Source organism: Mobula birostris, chromosome 22 (assembly GCF_030028105.1).
Source record: "Mobula birostris isolate sMobBir1 chromosome 22, sMobBir1.hap1, whole genome shotgun sequence".
Taxonomy (NCBI): domain Eukaryota; kingdom Metazoa; phylum Chordata; class Chondrichthyes; order Myliobatiformes; family Myliobatidae; genus Mobula; species Mobula birostris.
In genome coordinates, this window is record NC_092391.1 from 29,106,265 (window position 1) to 29,122,947 (window position 16,683).

A 16,683-nucleotide genomic window follows, 5' to 3' on the forward strand; every position below is an offset into this window, starting at 1 on the left:
TGGACAAGATCCTGAGAGGCAGGATTTAGGAACATTTGGAGATGCATAATATGATTAGGAATAGTCAGCATGGCTTTGCCAAACTTGGTCGTGCATTACAAGCCTGAATTTTTTGAGGATGTGACTAAACACATTGATGATGGTAGAACAGTAAATGTAGTGTATATGGAATTCAGCAAGACATTTGACAAGGTACCCCGTGCAAGGCTTATTGAGAACGTAAGAAGGAGGCATGGGATCCAAGGGGACATTGCTTTGTGGATCCAGAACTGGCTTGCCCACAGAAGGTTGAGTGGTTGTAGACAGGTCATATTCTGCATGGAGGTCAGTCACCAGTGGTGTGCCTCAGGGATCTGTTCTGGGACCCCTACTCTTCGTGATTTTTATAAATGACCTGGATGAGGAAGTGGAGGGATGGGTTAGTAAATTTGCTGATGACACAAAGGTTGGGGGTGTTGTGGATAGTGTGGAGGGCTGTCAGAGGTTACATTGGGACATTGATACAATGCAAAACTGGGCTGAGAAGTGGCAGATGGGGTTCAACCCAGATTAAGAGTGAGGTGGTTCATTTCCGTAGGTCAAATATGATGACAGAATATAGTATTGCAGGTTGACTCTGTGGTTAAGAAAGCATATGGTGCATTGTCCTAATCAATCATGGGATTGAGTTTAGGAGCCGAGAGGTAATGTTGCCGCTATATAGGACCCTGGTCAGACCCCACTTGGAATACTGTGCTTAGTTTTGGTCGCCTCACTATAGGAAGGATGTGGAAAGCATAGAAAGGTTGCCTGGTTTGGGGAGCATGCCTTATGAGAATAGGTTGAGTGAACTCGGCCTTTTTTCCTTGGAGCGACACAAGATGAGAGGTGACCTGATAGAGGTGTATAAGATGATGAGAGGCATTGGTGTGGAGAGTCAGAGGATTTTTTTCCCAGGGCTGAAATGGCTAGCATGAGAGGGCACAGTTTTAAGGTGCTTGGAAGTAGGTTCAGAGGAAATGTCAGGGGTAAGTTTTTTATGCAGAGTGGTGAGTGCGTGGAATGGGCTGCCAGTGACGGTGGTGGACGTGGATATGATAGGGTCTTTTAAGAGACTCCTGGACAGGTACATGGAGCTCAGAAAAATAGAGGGCTATGGGTAACCTAGGTAATTTCTAAGTTAAGGACATGTTTGGCACAGCTTTGTGGGCCAAAGGGCCTGTATTGTGCTGTCAGGTTTCTATGCTGGAGACTCATCAGCCATCAAATAAAATTATCAAGATGAGAGATGTGTGGAAAGCTTGGGGAAGGACATGGGGAACAAGGTTCTGAGTCAGATATTGAAGGTCAGAGAAGATAGCCCATGAAGATTTTTTATTTGTCCTAGAGGGTGAGGTATTGAACTCAAGATGGAATTGTGGTATTTATTTGCTTAATATCTTTGATAAGTTCAACACCCCATTTCAGACCGTGATCATTCTTAGAAATATACCTTGTGCTTTGGAAAATTTTTGGACATAATAGTTAGATGCAAAACAACCAGCAGCAGAAAGGAAATTGTTATTCTTCAGGCAGCTTTAGTAATGGAGATGAGATTCTCCCGTCTGCTCACGGAGGCTGAGACCATGAACAACGGGTTGTGACCAGGTGATCTGGGAGCAGAAGTCAATTAGTTGAGCAGCTGTGAAAGGTTGATAAGTGTTTTGCTGACGTCAGAACAAAAACTTTTCTACAAATGTTTACTACAATTTAATATTGATATGAATCTCAAAAATACATCTATACATATCGAAATATAAAATTTATATAAAAATGACTGTTTACAGAAAATATACATTTTTTCTTAGGATTGACATCTTATTTCCTGATGCAAAGTTGATGGGAAATTTTCACCTTAACAGATGTTGAATACAACCGCAAGAAGTGGGCACGGATAGAGTGGTGTGAAGGAGGGTTGTGCAATATGGCACCATTGGATATCATAAAGTTAACTGTGTGTCATTTAGTTCCTTATCTTTAAATGTGTTTTTACTATCCTTCCTGTATTCACTGAGATTCAATGCAAATTTGTCAAAGGAATACAACACAAATCTTAATATGAACTCCAGGTAGCATAAATATCTGCAAATTCAGAGATTTTCAAGGTCAGTGAGAATGGTAGATTAGTCAAACTGCAAGAAATGGCAAGGATACAATCCAACATGAATACAAGTGCTGCTCCACCAGATGCTACTCACTTAGAGATCCTTCCTGTTCACAGTGCTAACCTTCACACATTTGCTTATCGGCTGATATCCGTTCACAATTTTGACTTTTGCCACTGCCTTCATTGCAATTTCCTTTCCCGTGTTTAATTACCAAATAAAACAAAAGTGAAATCCGACAGCAAGGTGAGTGGACTCAGCACAGAAAGCCGTTTTCCAAGTGATCCTCAGGATTCACTGTTACAACAGGGGTGATGGGGATATCTGTATTAGTGGGTACTGTTTGGTTGAGATGATGTAAAATATTGGCCATCATTCTCAGCGTGAAATTAGAAGGGGAGATCTCTTGCTTAGGTTCCGCATTAATGAACCACATTGAGACGAGGGACATTGGCACAGCTGTTAGTTCAGTGGCTGGCTGCAGGCTGAGGGTAACAGTACAGGAGAGATTTTTCACTATTTCTGCAATTATAATATTAGAACCTGCTCTGGGAGAGGAACCAGTTTGCAACCAAAGAACTTGACTGTAATCTTGCACTTTACTCATTCCATCTGTACCCAAATCCCCATCACAGACTAGCAATAAACTGGCAATAGTCTTGGAGAGGCAAAGCATTGTATTCCATGAAACACCATAACCAATTCCAATTAACTGAGCTTGGAGGATTTCAGCAGGGTCAGTGGGAAGCTGATTGAAAACATTTTCCAGTGCTGCCCAGAAACCATCTGACTGCCTTGGGAACAAGACCCTTAGTTTACGAAGCTTTTGATTCAGTGAGTGTTGATGACTGAACTTTGGTGAGTCAAGGTGGAGGAGAAGAGGGTCATCGTGTTTGGAGCAAACTAACAAGATTGTGACGACAACAAAAATGGAAGTTAGAACTGCAGCAAGTTTTAACGAAACAAAAAAGTCCGACTCTGGAGAGATTGAAGTCGCCTGCTCTCTTGGTTCCACTTCGTACCCACAGGAATTGTGATCAGCTCCAGGAAAACCGTACCACTGAGCTGTATCAGTATTTGCCATCTGTTCATTGGACATATCCCTGATTGCGCTCTCATCTGTGACAAACATTTAAAAAAGCATGTCATACTTATTTAGTACTTTTTCTCCCAAAAAACATCTCAAAGCACTCAACATAAAATAAATACTGAAATTCAAGTGAAGTGACAGATCCACAGGGAAGAGTTTAGTTCGAAATACAGTGGGCAGATGCTGTAACATATGCAACTCAGATTCACAGAACAGTTTAATAACAGAGACAGGGGGCAGATTCTGTAATATACATAAATGTGGTGACATATTAATCACTGATACGTGGAGCAGAAATTATAGATGAACAGTATCATGTTTGATTAATGATATTGTTGGAATCCACTTTTTAAAATACTTTTTATAAGATATTAGATGAATTAATGTAACACTAAAGTCATAGTTTAATCATAATTTGTACTTTCTAAAAACAAACATGTCATTTTCACAGTATGTATTTTCACAGAAAGTGGAACAGCAGTATCATAACCTTTCTCATTTTTCACTGGCTAAGTGTTAGCACAGTACCCTCATAACATAATTGTACAACTGTTGATTGGTTTATTCTTATCTAAGGAATTTCTGTTATCAGATTATAAAGGTGACGGACTTTTCTAGAGGTGCAATCTTCATTGTTGCTTTTCATTGAATCTCTGCTTTTGCCTCTCAGGCCTTCACTTAGTTTCAACTGTATCTTCATTTAAACCTTAAAATAAATGTTCACTATTCCTCACCATTCTTGACCCCCAGAAGAACCCCAAGGATCAGAAAAAATAACAGAGATTCAACAATATGCAGGACAGACATGCTGACAAACAGAGCAAACAAAAATATGGATGGATAAACAGGATCCTTTCTCCGACAAGTGTTCAGAGTGTTTGGCAGTTTACATGGCAAGCTTCATTAGAAACTTATTAACTGATAGATAGCCCTACAATATCTTTGATGGGACAGCAAGGAAGCTTACATCAGGAACACCAACACATGCTTAAAGATCACAATCCCCCAGCTGTACTGCGAAATGGCAATACATTAATACAGCTGACAGAGCCACTGCCTGGTAGCTCCAGTGACCTGGCTTTGATCCTGACCTCAGGTGCTGACGGTGGGGTTTCCGTTAGGTGCTGCAGCTTCCTCCCACATCCCAAATACATGAGGGCTGGTAGGTTAACTAACCACTGTAAATTGCTCCCAAATGTGTAGGTGAGTATGGAGTTGATGAGAATGTTGGGAGAACAAAGAAAAATTGACACTAATGCAGAGGTTTGGTTGGGCAGCAAACCCAGTCAGCAGCTCTGACACCAGCCCATTCTCTATGACCATACAACCTTCAGGCTGGGCTTAACCTGACTGCTCCAAAGGCGACACCGCCACAGTTTTACACAGACCAGTGGATCTAGTTGACCAGCCATTGGCCAACTGCTGGATCTGGGTCAACTATCAGAAAAGGATAGCAACATAAGTTCTTCAGCTCCTGGACACTGAGGTGCTGCATCAGGTGAGGAATCTCCTCAAACAACCAAGGTTTGTATTACCTCAGGAATGTTGCTCTGAAGACAAAAGGTGCAAACGTTACTAAGGTGTGGAACTAACCACACTCTGAATGTGTAGACTAAATGGCAGCAGGAATTTAAAGAGCTATTCTTTTTTTTTCTTTTGAATGTGTAATTCTGAACTTTGGTGACTGCGACAGAGGTTTACAAACTTCGATAAGTTCCGGAAATCTGAACCAACGATCAGAAACTCTGAGAATTCTCAGAGCAAACAACATTTGTGGAGGGAGAAAACAAGCTATCTCAGTATTTTCTGGGATTATAATGGAGGTGGGGGATCTAGGTCATTGCTCAGAAGCGCCGGCTGTGAGCAACTCAATGCAGAGAAGTGGAGTCGATTGTTCTGGCAGAATCGAGGTACAAGTACAATTTAAAAAACTTCCTTGCAATGGCATCACACATCAAAGTTGCTGGTGAACGCAGCAGGCCAGGCAGCATCTGTAGGAAGAGGTACAGTTGACGTTTCAGGCCGAGACCCTTCGTCAGGACTTTGTTAAGGGTCTCGGCCTGAAACGTCAACTGTACCTCTTCCTACAGATGCTGCCTGGCCTGCTGCGTTCACCAGCAACTTTGATGTGTGTTGCTTGAATTTCCAGCATCTGCAGAATTCCTGTTGCTTGCAATGGCATTATAGGTATGCAGATTCAGACAACACACAGAACATAAATTATACATAAATTCATTTGCCTTCACACAAGTTGCTTGACCTGCAGAGTTCTTCCAGTAAACACCTTTGCTTCAGATTTTCAGCATCCGCAATACCTTGTGTCCCAACATTATGGAATTGTTACATTCGACTTTGCGAAAGGTGAAAACAAAAGTACGACTGTAGAGCCCTAAAGTTTCAAGAGTGAAAATGCTGGGATAATCCCTTCCCTTCCGTTCAATCTGATTCCTGGTAGATTTTTGTCAAGTTGTGTATCCACCTGCTTCCCAGTCCATGGGACACTCCTCTCGAGGACACTCCATCGGAGCAGTGACCCTTACTCCGGCCAACTCTCCCTGCCTTCTCTCTACTCACCTAGGTTACGGGACGGAGCTGGCGTCACTGGGCTGTGACCAGGTGGATTTGACAGGGTTCCGGATCCTGCCATTCGCTCGCTGGTGCCCCCAGACTCTGTGGTCCGGGACTTGGAATCTTGGCCCGGGACCAAGCTCTGGGACTCTCCTCCCTTCTCCTCCATCGCTGGAGCCAAACCGGTCAGTCCGGTTTCCGGGAGGGAGGGATCAAGAGGCGGACTGCATCCCAGGAGATCGGGCTCGGCTTCAGCTCACTGACTCCATCCAACCCGATGCCAGTCGGATGGCGCAGCCACCAATGCATCCGTCTCGGAGCAGAGCCGGGCTGGGGGCAGCGGGAACCCGGCGCTCATGGTCCCGACCGGCTGCGTCCGGGACTCGGGACCGCCCGGAAAGGCGGCAGCCGGACAATCACTGGAAATAAAACTAAAAGGTGGGGACATTGAAACAGCAACGGAAAGTACTGGGGAGTCGGCTACCTTGCCCAAGAGGTGCAGTCACCATTTAATACTCCGAAACCTTTCCAGTTCCTCCCGCCGCTCAGAGCCTGACCTGTAGAGGATGGCCAACCGCGCATGCGCAGGCGGTGACTGCGGCGCCATGCTGATGAGGTGTAAAGTCAGCATGTGAAGGCGCGAATAATGGCGCCATGATGGTGAGGACTGGGGAGGTGGCTCGACAATGACGTCGACGGAAGTTCTGGGGATTGCTTTTCCGTTGTTGTTCATAAAGTTTGTTGAAATAAGGCGCTTCATGGCAATGCGGTTTCTACCGGGCGGTGAGTGACCTCAGCCGGGGATCTGTTGTAAAGGGGCTTCATGTACTGGTCTTGTTGGGCAAAGGTTCTTTCAGCGAAGCATTAGGAGGGCCAAACCTACTCCTGGGATATCCCTCTGTCGGCTTCGTCTCTCTACCTATCACCCGGCCACATCTGGATTCGGAAACTCCGAAACTCCCACTTATCCGCGCCGTCACTGGCTGTTCCCAAACAATCTGCTGGTGGAACTCGAGGGCGACCAGCGTCTGTAGCAGTGGGGCTTTGCGGGGTGGGCAAATCGAGACGAGACACTACATCAGATCCAGTTCCTCCAGCAGATTGCTTGATGTCCAGATTCCAGCATCTTCAGCCTTTGGCCATTTCCATTTTCCTCCGGAGTCACTGCGATGCCCATGAAGAATCATCGACCCGAAACATGAATTCTGTTTCTCTCTAACTTGATGTGTATTTCAGCTTTTCCTTTTCAATTTCCATGCTACCGCGTTAACATTTTGCGTTTTGCCTCGCCCTCTCCTGATTTTGGCCGAAGGTCTTTGTTTCACCTTGTAATCTGATATATTGCCTCTTTGCCTCTCTTAGTACTGCCGCGATTGGGCTTCATAACCCAATCTGTGCTTTCTTCCAACCAACACCTGAAAGGCCAAACGTATGGGCACGTCGCAGGGCCTCTCCCAGCTATACAGGTGCCTCCACAAACAGGTCAGTGATGAGCTTATGAAGTTGGGTATTGGAACTTGCTTCACTATACAATCTTGAAGAAATTGGGAGGCGGGTCTTGTGGACAAGGTGACCTTGAAGAGGGGAGAGCAGACTGGAATGTGAAAACATTGCAAGTCTTTCTTGATCGGGGGAAGTTTTAGAAGTAATTCAGTTTGGCAAACTAGGAGATAGGAGAAGCTGCCAACAGGTAGTTACCATCTTTGTCACTTATTGTGTAAGCAGCTTATGTCTGATGAGGGGCAAAGTGAGAGGGTTTTAGTAGATGAAGAAAGTTGGCAGTTATTTTTGATATCCAGTATGATCTTGCAGTTGTTTGACTGGAGATCAGATAAACCTGATAAGTTTGATGTGGTTCCTCTTGAATGGCAAGTTCAAATGTATAAATGCCATGAAAAATAGCTTTTTGCACCAACAACAATGACTTAAAATAAATTGTACTTGTATCTGTTATTGATTATACATTTCTCTGACGAAATGTGGCCAAACCACGTTTCTGTCAGGTATATTCAAATCTCTCTCATATGGGCATTTGGTAGTGGAGATGACTGAGGTACCACTGAAAGCATTTGCAATAGGGGGGGATTAATATTGTTATTTTCTGGGGAGGGAGGCATTAATGGTGTGGCTGAGCAGGTAGGTCTTTGCATAAATTTAATTGGGGTCGACTTGTAGTTTTGAATTTGAAAGTGCAGTTATGTGTGGCTTGGGAGTGTTTTTATTCTTTCCTACTAGGAGAGAAGCGGGGTTGAGAAGAGAAAAGGAAATGTGGTTAAAGGCTGGCGTGCACAAATGATGTCCTTTCTGCCGTTAGTGCAGAGGAGAGCAATCTTGAGGATTACCATCCAGCTGGGCATGGAGGCAGTGAGAAAGGGAGCTGCTTAAGTCACTGAAAATTGCAAGCTGTTTGGTGCAACGGATAAGGGGAGATGGTGGGAGGAAGGGTATGCCCTGCTTGTAGCTTAATGTGTTCATTTCTGGATTTTGATTAGACAGTGAGGCATTTAATAAGTAAGTGGGGATAGATTAGAGCAGGGTTCCCATACCTTTTTTTTGCCGTGGACCCCATTAAGTAAGATTGGGAACCCCTGGACTAGAGTGAAAAGGGGTGTCGCACTCCCAGTGCCCTCATCCGATTTATATTTCTAATTGCCATTGGTAAAATCAGTCTGAAAAGCAGTGTTGCTTTCCACATATATGCTAATTACAGTCATCTGTACTTCACTGCGATCTCTCTTGATCCTTTCTACTCTCACTAAATTATCTTCCTGCTTTTTTGACGTACATTAGTGAATGGGTGGAAATTCATTGTAGCTTAATATTGTGAAGACTGAAGGAATCAATATTGTTGACTCTCTCACAAGCTATATTCCCAAATCAGTGAATCTGTCGCTGTTCCTGCATTGAGCTCAGAGTGAAGCCAACTGTTTGTAACCTTAACCCCCAGAATTCAATTGCCCATTCAGTTCTTCACTAAAACTGTCAATTTCTACTCAATAACATTGTCTTTTCTGGTACTCCCTTCATGCTGTTAAAATCTTCATCCATGACTTCATCTTCAAATTTGTTATTTCAAATTCACTCCTGGCCACTTCAGACATCCATCCCTCTGCAGACTTCGTGAATCTCTGCCTCCTAACTTGCATTAAGTATTTTTTTTTACTCAAAGCTAATGTTCCCTATGTTGGTTTCTGGTTAAGTAATACCCAGTATTTGAATCGATTGCTCAGCTCCATTTTCTAACTCTATTGTCTGTAATCTGGTGGCAAAGTGTGAAGTTACTGGACTCAGATTTTGGCCTTCAATTTAAATTCTGTCAATGCAGCTCAGGGCTTTAAATTAATCAAATTAAACAAGTCTAGGTTCCTTAAAGGAACGAAAAGCATCTGTAGTGATAACTGTGAAGTACTGGTCGACTTTCATTAATCCGGCACCATTGGGACCTGAGGAGTGCCGGATTAGTGAAAATGCCGTATTACAGAAGGATCACACTAAGCAATAGCTAACCGCTTCATCATACCTTTAAAATATCAAAGGATTCAAAGGTTCATTTAACGTTAGAGAAATGTATACAATATACATCCTGAAATGCTTTTTCTTCACTACCATCCAGGAAAACAGAGGAGTGCCCCAAAGAATGAATGATAGTTAAATGTTAGAACCCCTAAGTTCTCCCCTCCCCACGCGTAAGCGGCAGCAAGCAACAATCCCCCCTCCCCACCGGCAAAAAATAAAGCGCACCCACTGCCAGCACTCAAGCGTGAGCTAAACGATAGCAAAGACACAGACTTGCAGTTACCCCAAAGACTACATTGCACTCGCAGTTACTGAGGGAATCCTTGTTAGTTCCTTTTCCTCCGCTTAGTAATGTGCTTAAATTCCACGGGTCACCACGTCTGATCTGAGGTCGTAGGCAGAAGAGAACGGAGTGCCAGCTGGGCAACGCCAGAGGGCAGTGTGTGACTGCCGGCAGGCGGGCGAGAAGGCGAACCGACCCAGTGTGCACCAGCTCCCTCGCCACTGGCGGGTGAGACAGGCGGGTACCGGGCGGCCACACCTCATGCAAATGATATTAATAAATGCAGGAAAACAAGCAGGAATCGCCTTGCTTACAAGAGCACGCCAACACCTGAACAGATCTAGCACAACCAAAACAATGTGCAGCAGATTGGTACGGTGGCCTGGAAAATTTGAAATTACAGTTGTGTGGAAAATTTGAAATCAGTGCGGATTATCGAAGGAACCGGATTACAGTTAGTCGGATTAGTGGATGTCAACCTGTACTGGATTATTTATAAAACAAGCATCCTTGTCAAGGAAAATAATCTGCCAGGTCTTGCCAGATTGTTGTGCCCAATTCTGTCCCATTGAGCTGTTCTGATTTCAGGTACTCCACCACTGTTAGCCGTGCCTTCAGCTGTCATGGTGCTCAGTTCAGAAATTTCCTCCCTAAAGATCATCCTTTAAAGTTCATAAAATCTATTGCCTCGACCAGTTTTTTGATTATTGGCCTTTATAACTCCTTATGTGGCTCACTATGAAATTTATTGGATAATGCTCTTGTTCAATGTTGTTACTGTATTATAATTATTGTGTTAATCTAAATTGAACGGTTGAGCAAGCTTGGATTTTTCTCTTTGGAGTGAAGGAAGATAAGAGGTGCATTGATAGCAGTGTATAAGATGATAAGAGGCATGGACAGAGTGGACAGCCAGTGGCCTTTTCCCTAAGTCGCCAGTAGCTAATATGTGAGGACATAATGTTAGGGTGATTGGTGGAAAGCTTAGGGGGAAGGAATCAAGATTGTTTATTGTTTGTCAGTACATGAGTGTAAAGGAGAACAAAATGATTGTTACTGTAGATCCATTGCAGTATTAAAAAACATGCAATGAGCATAAAAGAGCACAGTAAAAAGCACAATAAATATAAATACATAAAATTAGCTTGTATACATTAACTGATTTTAGTACACAAAGTGGCGCTAGATACAGGAGTACCTGTACAGAAGGTGACTCTGAGAGGAAATATGAAAATTAGTGGTGGTGGTGAGGTGGGTTTCATGGGTGGACATGTTGATCAGCCTGAGGGCTGGGGAGGTAATTGTTTTTGTTTCAGAGGTAGTGGTTTTTTTAATGCAGAGTGGTAATTATATAGAGCGCATTGTTGGGGGCATTGGAGAGGCAGATGCATCAGCGAGGTTTAAGACACTCTTAGGTGGGCACATGGATGAAAGAAAAATGAAGGGCTATGTGGGAGGGAAGGATTAATTGATCTTGGAGTGGGTTAGAAGGTTGGCACATTATTGTGGGCCAAAGGGCCTTTACTGTGCTGCATCGTTCTGTGTTCTAAGTTGTTGATGAGGTAGGTTGAGATAGGATAGTCTAACCAGGTGGGAGACTTCAGTTGTGTCATTGCTCATCAGTCCAGTTCTGGTTAAAGTAGGTAGATTATAGAGATCAAGGACTTTATCTGACATGAGTGATCTATCGGGAAGTGAAAGCAGTTGTTTGAAATGCAGGCAGGTTAGCACTGAGATCCTTGAGATGACTGGACTTTTCAATAAGGTCACGGTCGATAATAGGTTCAACTCCACGTTCCTGCCTATCACCGAAATCGCTCACCACCTTGCAGAAGGGACGACAGGTGTTGAAGGATAGAGGTCAGAATTTGTACAGTGGATTTGTGGTGTCAGCTCAGTGAGACGTCTGAACTGTGGGTGAGCAGAATTGCGACCGTTAACCCTCTGCTGTTCAACTATTCCAGAGGATGACAAAGTTTTGAACGACCCCCTGAAACATCCTGATTTCTTCCACGTCAGTGAGCTCTTCACTGTCAAAGACCTCTTCGACGCCAGGGTGCACTATGGTCACAAAAGAGGCTGTCGGAACAGGTAGGTGTTTGCTCTTCAGGGACTTGGACTGGATAAACCACAGAGGCTGGTAAATCATAAATGATGATTGGCGGTAGGAAATACTCTGAAGGGAGTCTGTGATGTAACTGAAAAAAAATCCCTTTTATCTTCCATTCTGTTTGAGGTGAAACTTTAACATAGAAAACTAACCAGTTGAGAGAATTTGTAACTTATCTAGGTAGTGCCACTTCAGAGATAGTGTGTGGATTGTACTGAAATGTGTTATTAAATAACTTAATTTTAAGCAAAGATTTCAAGGCGAGGCATGAATATGGAAAGTTTTGGGTTTGGGATTCCAGCTTTTGAACTATAGCTCTCAGTGTGGAGTGATGTTGGAGCATGTCCAGAGAGGGTGGAAATTTCAACCATATGTGACTTTGCCCCCAGAACTTATTAGGGAACCCATGGGATACTGCACTTTTACAGACTGCCTCTAATATACTTTGGATATTCAGATTGTCTAATTGGCACTCTGAAATCGATAGCTAATGTGGAAATGCAGGAGTGGGCATGGATGCAGATAGTCTGTCCTTAATTGCTAAGGTAAGTGATTTTGTCCACTAGGGCATCGATATGATATAGCCTCAGAGGGGGAGGTTGTTAAGTCTAAGCTTTTTAATTGGGAGTGTTTGGTTTCTGGATGATAGAGCTAGCATTACTTACCAGCTGTGCCTTGGAGGGTGGCTGCTTGGTGAGGTTTGTCTGTGAAAAGAGTAGGAATCATGGAAACGCTTTGCCTCTCTTTAGGCTGATGGAACCATATCTATTCGGGTGCCGATTGGAACAAGACATTATAGACTTGGATCAGACGGTTCTTCACCTTCAGCAGGCTCTGAACTTCACTGCTCATTGTGCATATCGGAAAGGGATCATCCTGTTCATAAGTCGAGCCCGTCAGTTTTCTCATCTGATAGAGAAAACAGCGCAGGAGAGTGGAGAGTACGCACACACCAGATATTGGCAAGGTGGGCTCTTGACCAATGCGCATGTCCAGTATGGCCTAGGTGTTCGCCTGCCTGATCTCATCATCTTTATCAACACCCTAAACAATGTATTTGAACAGCATGTTGCCGTGCGAGATGCTGCCAAAATGAACATTCCAACAGTAGGAATAGTGGACAGTAACTGTAATCCAAGTCTCATTGCTTATCCCATCCCAGGGAATGATGACTCTCCTTCGGCTGTTAAACTTTACTGTAAACTTTTTAAAATGACCATTCTCCGGGCAAAGGACAAAAGACGTCAAATGGACCTTCTCCATGGACTCCAGAAAGAATGAACGAAGTAAAGTGATTAATATTCTGAGACAGAGCTGCCATCAGGCCAAGGAATCTGTAAAAACAGGAGGAAGTCTCCATTGTAATAAAAAAAATTAACACAATATATTAAATTAGTCTGCAGTTAGTGCACAATCTTCTTGAATGTTCCTTCTCACTTTGGGACAAAGGCAGAAGGGAAAAGGTTAATGGAAGAGTGGAAGGCAATGGGAAAGGTTTGAAATAGTTATTTGAGGTAGATATGAAAAAATGTCTTAACATCTGGGAAGTTCAAAATGATAAGCTGGGCACTACTGGCTCCAGAAAAAACGTACATTCACCAGCAGGGAGAACCTCCCAAACTCATTTCATTAGTTCCATTGAAAGAAATCATCAGCTAATTCTAGAGTGTTTGCTTAATGATTTCTGCTGGCTATTGCTATGACCCTACATGAGTTCAGTATAATTCTAAAGATAAAAATCTGATGGCAGGTGTTGGGGGACCTTGGAACAAAACTAGAATGTTGGAAATATCCAGGAGACCAAATTGTATGGCTAGATAAACAGTCATACCATTGGTAGATCAGTACTCATTAAAACTCAGCTGAGGAACTTTGACCTAACTTTCACCTTTCAACACAATACTAGTTGCATCTAGACATTTGGACATCAGAGATAAGGATCAAGGTTTGGGTATTTGGCTCCTTGCATATTCTCCCCAATTCATGGTCAATCGGTTGCCTCGGTGCTACTTTTCAGTATTAAGACCATAAGAAATTGGAACTGAATTAGGCCATTTAGCCCATTTAGTCTGCTCCACCATTCCATCATGGCTGATTTATTATCCCTCTCAACCCCATTTTCCTGCCTTCTCCCCGTAACCTTCGATGCCTTGACTAACCAAGAATCTATTAACCTCTGCTTTGAATATACTCAAATGACTTGGCCTCTACAGCCAAATATGGCAATAAATTCCACAGATTTACCATCCTTTGGCTAAAGGAGTTCATTTGCATCTCTATTCTAAATCAACATCACTCCATTCTGAGAATGTGCTCTTTGGTATTTAACTCGCCCATTATAGGAAACATCCTATCTGCATCCATTGTCTAGGCTGTTCAATATTTGATAAGTTTCAGTGAGACTCCCCCCCCCCCCCCCCATTCTTCTAAAACCCAGCAAGTACATACCTAGTGCCATCAAACACTCCTCATATGTTAATCCTTTCATTCTCAGAATCATTCTTGTGAACCTCCTCTAGACCCTCTCCAATGCCAGCACATTTTCTCTTGGATAAGAGGTCCAAAACTGCTCACAATATTCCAAGTGTGATCTGACCAATACATTATAAAGCTTCAGCATCTCAGCCTTGCTCTTATTTTCTAGTCCTTTCAAAATGAATGCTAACATTGCATTTACCTTCCTTACCACCAACTCAATCTACAAGTTAACCTTTAGGTGATGCTGCACAAGGACTCCCAAGTCCCTTTGAAACTCCAAATTCGAATTTTCTCCCCATTCAGAAAATAGTCTATGCCTTTATTCCTTCTACCAAAGTGCATGAACTTACTCTGCCTGTTCTTTCAATCTGCCCAAGTCCTACAGATACCCAGCTTCCTCAACACTACTTTTCTCTCTACCTATCTTTGTATCATCTCCAATCTAGGCCACAAAGCCATAAATTCTTTCATCCAAATCATTGAATTATAACGTGAAAAGAAACGGTCCCAGTACAGACCCCTGTGGAACACCACTAGTCACTGGCACCAACTAGAACAGACCCCCTTTTTGCTGGATCTTTGTTTCCTGTCAGTCAGCCAACCTTGTATCCATTCTAGTATCTTTCCTTTAAAATCATGGGCTTTTAACTTGTTAGCAGCTTCATGTGCAGCACCTTGTCGGAGGCCTACTGAAAATCCAAGGATACAACATCCTCTGATTCTCCTTTGTCTATCCTGTCTGTTGTTTTCCTCCAAGACGTCCAACAGATTCGTCAGGCAAGATTTCTCTTTAAGGAAGCCATGCTGTTTTTGCACTACTTTATCATGTGTCTTCAAGCACCCCAAAATCTCATCCTTAATAATGGAATCCAACATCTTCCCAACCACTGAAATCAGGCTAACTGACCTATAATTACTGTTCTTCTGCCTGCTTCCATTCTTAAAGAGTGGATTGAAATTTGCAATTTCCCAGTCCTCTGGAGGTATTCCAGAATCTAGTGATTCTTGAAAGATCATTACTAATGCCCCCACAATATCTTCACCCACCTATTTCTGAACCCTGGGGTGTAGTTCATCTGCACCAGGTGACTTTTCTACCTTAGGATCTTCCAGCTTCACAAGCATCTTCTCCTTAGTAACAGCAACTACACTTACTTCTGCCCCGTGACACACTCTAATTTCTGGCATACTGCTAGTGTCTTCCACAGTGAAGGCTGATGCAAAATGCTTATTAAGTTCCTTTGCCATTTCTTTGTCCCTCATTCTTTGCTCTCCAGCATAATTTTCCGGTTTTGTTATCCACTCTCACCTGTCTTTTACTCTTTATCTGTTACTCTTTATATATCTGAAAGTAAACTTTGATATTTTTGACCAGTTTATTTTCATATTTCATCTTTTCTCTTATGTTTTTTGTATTTGCCTTCTGTTGGTTTTTAAAAGCTTCCCAATTCTCTAACTTCCCACTAAACTTTGCTATATTTTATGTGATTTCTTTTGCTTTTAGGCTGGCTTTGACTTCCCTTGTCAGCCACAGTTACCTTATCCTCTCTTTAAACGTTTCTTCTTAGGATTTATCTATCCTGCACCTTCTGGATTCCCCCCAAAACTCCAGCCATTGCTGTTCTGTCATCCCTACTGGCACCCCCTTCAAATCAACTTTGGCCAACTCTTCTCTCATGCCTCTGTAATCCCCTTTACTCCGCTGTAATACTGATAAATCTGACTTGAAGCATGGGGAGTGCTATGATCTGTGGTTAATAAAGTACCATTGCAAAATTGGTTCTGTGTGGTCAATACAGGCTTTACAAAATTCTCAATAGACACTTTATACTCAAGATATCTTGATTTTGACTAACATTAGATTTAAATGCTTGGTTGCTGGTAGAGGGGTGGGTTAATTTCCCCAGAAAAGCTCATCCAAGTGTCATTCATATGGTTATTTTTATAATCTGTGATAAACATATTGATGTTGCTAAAGAAGTCTTACATGTGATGTAATTGCCTTTGCTTGATTTTTCAAATGATTCCTATACAAATTCAAATGCCACTTGCCTTTAGTTCTATTCCAATTTTAATAATAATGGAAAACTAAAAATAGCAGCTTCTGATGCAAAGGCATTGTTATTCTGGGCAGTGGTAAATCAGTAATTTTTTTACACATTGTACACCAATGATTTAGCCACCATTGTCACTGATGATTCAATATTAAAACAGTTCTGTCTGGAAAATGCAGTGCCACACTGGGGAGGCAAGAGAGGAAAGACAACACCCCCCTCTGAAGAGGTGCTGCACCATCGAGAGGGCAATGCCTAAGGAGCACTCCATTATCAGATGGCAATATTGAAGGAGTGGACCACTGTTAGAGAGAGACCAAGCCAGTAATTGAAGACAGATCCATTTGCTGCTGGATCTGTTTTTGTAAAGCAAAATATAGATGCATCTGATGTGATCCCAGCTTTGGTCATTTACTTCCAATGTATTAGAGTCATAGAAAAGTACAGCACAGAACCATCCA

The 16,683-nt window shown here is 42.8% G+C and overlaps 2 protein-coding genes across 3 annotated transcripts; one reads left to right on the forward strand and one right to left on the reverse strand.

Moving 5' to 3' along the window:
* Positions 1 to 1,761: 1,761 nt before the first annotated feature.
* Positions 1,762 to 6,384, reverse strand: LOC140186346 (uncharacterized). Of its 2 annotated transcripts, none has more exons than XR_011882843.1 (2): positions 6,266 to 6,384; positions 1,762 to 3,242 (listed from the first exon to the last, which is right to left on the reverse strand). XR_011882843.1 is itself a non-coding variant. In XM_072240502.1 (2 exons), the coding sequence occupies exons 1-2, from the start codon at positions 5,948 to 5,950 to the stop codon at positions 2,380 to 2,382; spliced, it is 1,026 nt and encodes a 341-aa protein (XP_072096603.1). In that variant the 5' UTR covers positions 5,951 to 6,374; the 3' UTR covers positions 1,762 to 2,379. The 2 variants fall into 2 exon arrangements, 1 of the variants encoding a protein (XP_072096603.1); XM_072240502.1 differs by having other exon boundaries at positions 5,788 to 6,374.
* A 68-nt stretch (positions 6,385 to 6,452) lies between these two features.
* mrps2 (mitochondrial ribosomal protein S2) lies at positions 6,453 to 13,075 on the forward strand. The gene is made up of 4 exons (XM_072240503.1): positions 6,453 to 6,564; positions 7,144 to 7,263; positions 11,545 to 11,671; positions 12,440 to 13,075. Exons 1-4 carry the CDS (start codon positions 6,468 to 6,470, stop codon positions 12,969 to 12,971), a joined length of 876 nt encoding a protein of 291 aa, XP_072096604.1. The 5' UTR covers positions 6,453 to 6,467; the 3' UTR covers positions 12,972 to 13,075.
* The last annotated feature ends 3,608 nt before the right edge of the window (positions 13,076 to 16,683 follow it).